Here is a 6934-nt window from a genome sequence, read left to right as displayed (position 1 = left end):
CAGGCTGTAGGCGCCGAAGCTCTGCATCATGAGCGCCGTCTGCTCACGCAGGTGCTCCTGCTGGTGGCGCTTGAAGCGTTTCCGGCGCCGCAGGAAGCTGCCGTTGTCGAACATGTCCTCGGACTGCGGGTCCAGGGTCCAGTAGTTGCCCTTCCCCGGGTTGCCCGGTTCACGGGGGATCTTGACGAAGCAGTCGTTGAGCGAGAGATTGTGGCGGATGCTGTTCTGCCAGGCGGGGAACTTCTCCCGGTAGTAGGGGAAGCGGTTGCTGATGAACTCGCAGATGCCACTCAGGGTCAGCTTCTTCTGCGGGCTCTGCAGGATAGCCATAGTGATGAGCGCGATGTACGAGTAGGGCGGCTTCACCAGGCTGTTCTTGGGCTTGTTCGGTGCCAGGCCTCCCGCCGCACCGCTGCCCGAGCCAGGCCCGCCACCGCTCCCGCCGCTCTCCTCGCCGCCAACGCCGCCCTTACAGCCGTCGGCCTCGGACGCGCCCGCCTCGCCCCCTGGCCCGGCCCCGGCTCCAGTGGCCTCCTTGGGCAGTGCCAGGGGCTGCTGGTGCGGCGGCTGAGGCTGCCCATGGTGGGGGGCCGCCAGCGTCACCTCGTCCGCCTCGTCCAGGCGCAGCTCGGGCGGCCCCGCGGGGCTATCGCAGCCCGCGTCGCTGTCCTTCTCCTCCAGCCCGTCATCGCCCTCGCCCACCACATCGATGTCCACGTCCTCGGCCGTCAGCACCGTCTGGCCGGACATGTCGCTGGCGCTGCCGCCGCCGGAGAGGGTCATTCCTCCTCGGGGTTGGTGGCGGCGGCGGGGAAGGAGCGGTGCGCGATGGGCGTCTTCAGGGGCTGTCGCCAACCTCAGAAAAGGGGTTTTGGGCGACCCCGAAAGATGGGGGATTGGGAGAGGGGAGGGGGGCGTAGGTGGTTCGGGGCCCTCCGGGCTTGGCTCACACTCGGCGGCCCGGCATCGCGCGGAGCGGGCTCTGCCGTCCGCCCCCAGTGGCAGCGCTCCGCAAACTCCAGCTGTCCCTGGCGCTCGGTACTAGGCGCTCGCTGCCGCTGCCAGCTCCGGCGGCTTCTCCACGCCGCGCCCCCTCACTTCGCCCGCCTTCCTCTGCCCCTGGCCCGGGCGCGGGACGCCGGGCGCCGAGCAGCTCGGGAGGGCGCGGGCAGGGGCAACGGGGGGAGGGGGTGTCAGGGACGCTGAAGCCCCCGTAGTCGAAAGTCGCGTTTTAAGGACTGGCCTGATAGATTACTTTCTACTTAAAGATCCAGCGGGAGGCGGGGCCACGTGACCGTGCGTGACGTCAGGGCCGCCGCCGAGCCGGCCAAACTCAAGTTGGTTGAGAGAATTGTCAACAAAGGGACGAGGGACGCGCAACTCTGCGCCGCACCGTGCGCCAGCATCCCGCGGGTCCCGAGGGCGCCCTGGTCCGCCCCGAGACCCCACCTTGGGCTGGAGCCCGGCAAGGGGGTCGAGGGAGCCTGTGGGTGTGAGTGCGGATGGGTGCGTGTGAACGAGTGAGGGTGTGGGCCTGTGAGCGTCCGCCGAACCCGAGGCTCCGCTGCCCTGCCCTACCCGCCCCCTCTCCCTTCTCCCCCATTTGCCAACGCTCCCTAGGCAAGGACTGGGCGTAGAACATAGGACAAGATTCCCATCCCGTTGTTATTATTATTTTTGTAAAGAAAAACTTAGTAGTCTCTGTTTTGTTTTTTGTTTGATTCTTTTTAGCTCTAAAGAGTAAGGGCTGCGCCCCGGCTCTGTCTTGCTAATTGGACTTAAGAGCCCCTCCTGCCTCAGTGCTTAGTCGGCGGAGACACCTACTGAGGGGAGGCGCTCCTCCTCCCGCTAAAGTCAAACCACCCGGTCCTGCCTTCGCTTTCCAGGCTCGATGTGGGCGTGTTTATATGTATATATATATATATTTTTTCTTTTTCCCGCTCGGCCACAGCAGCATCAGTTGGGGTTCCCGAAGGTCAGAAAATGGCTATTGATTAATCTATTAGAATAGTTGCCGAGAGAAATAAAAAAGACGTAAAATAACAGGGAACCTATAAATAAAGAAGCCCTAACTAGCTGCTCGGAGTTGTTAAACGACTTAGCATGTGAAAAAGTCGGAAATGAGGCGCTGGGGAAGGAGCCGGGATTGTCAGCGGCCTGGGTAAGTCGAGTGGGGCCGGGAAGAGGCTTCGGGCCTCTAGGTTAGACGTCGCGCCCAGGCTGCGAGGGCAGACAACGCGGGGAGCGGGTGGTGTGACTTCGCAGGCGCCCAGGCCCAGCCTCCTGGGAGCGGGGCCGGCCCCGAGCTTGCCAGCGGGCTAGGCTCTCACTGCTGCTAACTAACGTGGATTCTTTTTCCTCAGGGCATAGACAAACCCTCCAAGATTTAACTTCCTCAGAAACCGGCAACAGAGGAGGTGGAGGAGGATGCGGCCAGTGAGCACCGAGTTTCTTTGGCAAGGAAAGTCAGTTATGGTAGGAAAGACTGTGGGCATTTAACTGGGATGTGGCGGGGGCGCAAACCTACCCGGGTGCGTTGCATTGCTGGGATGCGTGGACCTCGCACTTCAGAATAGTGCTCCTGACCGGGTGAATCCGCGATGGGCCGCCTCTTACCCTCCCGCATTTTTAGGCAGCCTCCTTGCGAGCCGCGAGTGCCTTACCGGGTGTGGCGGGCTCTTGGAACCCAAGCCCAGTCTGGCCGCTGAGGCCTGCGAGGGGAATGCAGGCCTCACCAGAAGGAGCACAAGGGCAGATGGTCCGAGAGAAAATAGTGAAATATTTACAGAAGACACTAAGAAACTGATACATTTCCTGGCGGACAGTAGTACTTCTGATTCCCTGTCTCTCACCTACGACCCCCCTCTTTCCTTAGCCTAGACACACACGTAAACTTTCTTCATTTTAGGCAGTGCAACACACAGATTGACTTTAATTTTCATTAGATAATTTCCCGGTTAAAACACTAGCGCGTTGGATCCCCACTTCGCAGGATGTTTCTGGTTGAAGCTGGGGCAGTTACTCCAACTTGAGACGCCCACGAAACTCCAAAGTTTTTCTGTATCTAAATGAAACCCCGATTGCACCTGACCCTAAAATGCATCTGGGTTCATTTCCGCAGCTGCACCGCTTTGTGGCCCGCAGGCTCCGAACCGTTTACAATACCACCTAGACAGCTTCCAGCGAAACCGACCGGAGCGGCGAGCTGGCTGCCCACCGATCCCCCCGGCAGCGGAGGTCCCGGCTGCAACTATCCCAGTAAACCAATAATTACAAAAGGAAGGTCGGAAGTACACGAAAAAAGAAAGCGAAATTCGCAAATTCACAAATTCCTTTTGCTCATCTTCGGTTGTAGAGCCCCAGAGGCAGGCGCGGGCCGCAGCAGGAGCCCTACCGCAGCCTAGGAGGCTGGGCCCGCGTGGACGCGTGCGCGCGCGCGTGTGTGTGTGTGTGTGTGTGTGTGTGTGCGTGCGTGCGGGAGGGTGACGGCTTCAGGGGCTGCCCTCCGCAGTGTTCTTGAAGTATCCTCCAAATGAGCCTAATTTCGATTTCTTTGCCCGCCAGGGCTGGCTCTCAGGACTCTCTCGGCGCCGCTGTTTCTGCCTCTCAGCCTCCCTCGGCCAAGACCTGGCCCAATCCGTCCATATCCCGGTGTCTCTGGAACCTCCTTGGGGGAAGGGGTGGGAGGTGAACAGCTCCCAGCCTCCAGTTCCATTTGTTGCGCTTTTATCCTTCGACACAATAAAAGTCAAATTAATTGATTCATACCATTAATTACGGGGCGTAGCGTGAAAAGCAACGCTTCCCCTCGGTTAGCGATCTATTGTGCTAATCTCTTGTTCAATCAGTGTTACCATCTGATGCCGGGTCTGGCCCTTACAGAAACTTTTCGACTCGATTAGCTAAATGATGAGACGTGCGGGACCTACTGGCTGCGGCCCCCACGTCCTGCACCCGTGCGGGCCCAACGGCTGAATATCGATTTCCAGCGGAGGCGGCGGATTTTCCCGCGACCTCTGTAGGCTAGGGAGCCGGCCGCCCTTTCCTCCTTCCGGCGGACAGTAGCGCCGCGCAACCTCCCGTTGTTGGAAGGAGGCTAAGCGGCAGCCCAGGTGGGAGGCAGGAAGGTTCCCGCTGCCATCGCCGCGGGACGCCGCCAGGGCGGAAGGGCCCGAGCCCGACGAGGTGCAGGGTCCTGTCCTAGGCCGACTAGATTCCGGGCTGAGTAAATCCTGTTTGCCGCGTAATCTCAGCTTGCAGCTAAAAGCCCACAGGTCGTCAGTTACCGCCAAACTTTAGAACAGACAGAGATGGGAGAAGTGAGACGGATACAAAAAGACAGGGACACATTTGTGGGGGGAAGAAAGATGTGATAGAGGGAACGGAAATATTAGTTGGGGGGGGAAGGAAAGAGAAATGTGGATAAACATTTTCTGAGTCTCAGAGGGTTACTGGGGAGGTAGAATGAAAACACACAAGCACAAACAATTACTATGAGTGAGAGTGACTACTTGGGTCACAACAAGCAAACTTCCCCGGAGGGATTTAAAGAAGATGGCAGCCAGCTGTCTCACCTGTTCAAATGTTTGAAACGTTTCAGCCAAAGAGAATGTAATGAGGCTCCCTCCGTTTCTCCTGGGGCGGGCAGAGTCCGTGGTACCCAGCTGCGGAAGCCGCCAAGACCGGGGCCGTTGGGGGCGGGGGTTGGTAGTGGTGGTGGAGCGGACCGAGGTTCTAGCAACAGGAAACAGGAAAAGTGGAGTCCGGATCGATTGGAAGGAAATTGAGACGTCTGGGGGAGGGGAGATTTAGAATGTGTGTCCTGGGGGGTGAGATGGGGGTGGGGGAGACATAGTGGATGGAACAGTTTATGACGGAGAAGGGGAAATTAATTCCAACTCAATTTGGGTTCTTAAGTGGTCAACACAGGACAACGGGCACGGTCAGAGTCTGCGGAAGGCTGCAATGGCCCACCTACCCCTCGCCAGGCCCAAGCGAACCCAGGTGCCCTCTTCCGACTCCTTTAAGTCAGAGACTATGCCAATGGTTTGAATAAATCGTTGGCCCGAGGTGAGATAAATCTTTACGCCCGGGCGCGTGTGCGCTTTTCTTGCAATACGGGGAGAAAGGACCACGTTCAGCGCAGTGAGGGGCGCGACTCCCACAGAGAGCAGCCACCCTCCCTCTGCAGCAGGGGAAACAAAACGTGGGTGGAGCCCATCTGGAATATACCCCTCTTCACCCCGCAAAAACCAAAGTCGGCTCTTTCTTGACAATCTTCACAGATGTGTTAAACTATTATCAGCCTCGGCCTGGATGGCCGCCACCAAGGGAGGTGGGAAGGGCTGAGATGATATCCGGGTCCCCAACGCATCCAAGTTATTTCTATTTCCACCCTTGTATACCTTTCCAGATCTCTGGGTTGCGGGAAAAAAGATTAATTTAATGTACATGCATCTCAAAACTTCATTTATTTACAAGGTGTCCGCCACTCAAGGCCCATGCCAAGAAGTGCCTTGTAATGGCGAGAGACCAAAGGGAAAGGAAGAGAGAGGGAGAGAGAGAGGATGGCTTCGAATTTATTTATATTGGAAATGTATAAACATCCATTCTGTAAAAGGCAACACGTTTAATTAACGATGAGAGAGCAGTTAGGGGCAGAAAGCTAGTAAAATTGTGTGATAAATTTATGGCATTGTTAGCGTGCTTTTAATTATGGCTATTATGTTAATTATTTCACATTAGCATGGAGTTATCAGCAGCATGTCAGATTTAATCAAAACGAGCCTTTCTCTCGAAAATTGTTCTTTTCATCCGCGAGGAGAAAGGTCCTGGGCAGGATTGGGGTTTAAAAATGACTTGGCATTGAAAGCTCGAGTCTTCTCGACCCGGTTTGGTGCGATGCGGCCAGGCCCGGCTGTCCGCTGGGTCCCTCCAGGCTACCGGCAGCTCGCGGAGGAGCCGAGGGCTGGGTTTTTAGGAATTCACCATTTTCACCCCCTTCGGAGCCGACACTTCATCATATGGGATCATTCTGTCAAACAATATGATGCCGCTCATTTTTATCTGTCCCGCTTTACAAACCCCCATTCAGCCCAACGAGGAGCAACAAAAGCCTCGGAGCGGCGCGGCGGCCGCTGGCGACCCCAGCCTCCCAGGCGCGCTGGGGAGAAAGGCGAGAGGGGCCGAGGAGAGCGGGCAGCGGGCGCGCGCCCCTCGCCGCCCGAGGGAACGCGTCTTGGCAAGGCCCCCGCGCCCAGGTGGCGGGTCCTCAGGTGTGGCCCGGGCGGGACCTCTCCCGAGCCCGCACCCGCCCTCGGCCTCCCCGCGGGCGCCCGGCGGAAGTGCCTTTCCCTCCCCGAGAGCGACTTGCCCACCCAGGCCACATCGATTTCTCAATCACTGCGGATCGATTTATTGGGAGCAAATAAATAGCCCGTTTTGAAAACGTTTCAATTGTTGCCTTGATGGTTGGGGCGCTGACGCGGGAGGGAGCGCAGGGCCGAGGGGCTCGCGCGGGAAGGTCCTTCTGGGAACGTGGGGGGCGCGAAGGCCCGAGCGCCACTCGCCGCGGAAGCCTCGCGTGTGCGTGCGCGGCCGCCGCCGCACGTCCCCCACACTTGGATCTCCGGCGACGCTCCGGCCTCCTCGAGGGTTCGGCTTCCTCCTCTCGCGCTCAGCTCCCCCTGGCGGCGGGGCGAGCCGGAGTTCAGCGCCCAGCCTTTACACCTCGTGACGTCCAGGCAAGTTCGCCGGGGTTCTAAGTCTTTCAAAAGTTCCCCCTCAGGCCACCGAGCGACCCTGAGTCTAGTCCCCGGGGCCCGCGCCGGGTGGAGGTTCTCAGACGCTGGGCAGCTCGCGCCCACCCCGCTGGCCTTCCGGCCCGGGCCCGCGGACGCTGCTGCCTCCTCGCCCCGGCCCCGGAGCGGCCTTC

The 6934-nt window shown here is 58.8% G+C and overlaps 1 protein-coding gene across 1 annotated transcript in view; it reads right to left on the bottom strand.

Moving 5' to 3' along the window:
* Positions 1-783, bottom strand: part of FOXD3 (forkhead box D3) — a 971-nt gene extending 188 nt beyond the window's left edge. The window contains exon 1 of the mRNA XM_024740387.1: positions 7-783. Within this exon, the coding sequence (XP_024596155.1) occupies positions 7-783 (777 nt within the window). The remainder of the gene's footprint in view (positions 1-6) is intronic.
* Between the last annotated feature and the right edge of the window lie 6151 nt (positions 784-6934).

This window comes from Neophocaena asiaeorientalis, unplaced genomic scaffold (assembly GCF_003031525.2).
Source record: "Neophocaena asiaeorientalis asiaeorientalis breed wild unplaced genomic scaffold, Neophocaena_asiaeorientalis_V1.1 scaffold581, whole genome shotgun sequence".
Classification (NCBI taxonomy): domain Eukaryota; kingdom Metazoa; phylum Chordata; class Mammalia; order Artiodactyla; family Phocoenidae; genus Neophocaena; species Neophocaena asiaeorientalis.
Note: the sequence above shows the minus strand (reverse complement) of the source record. Positions and strands in the feature narration are given on the sequence as shown.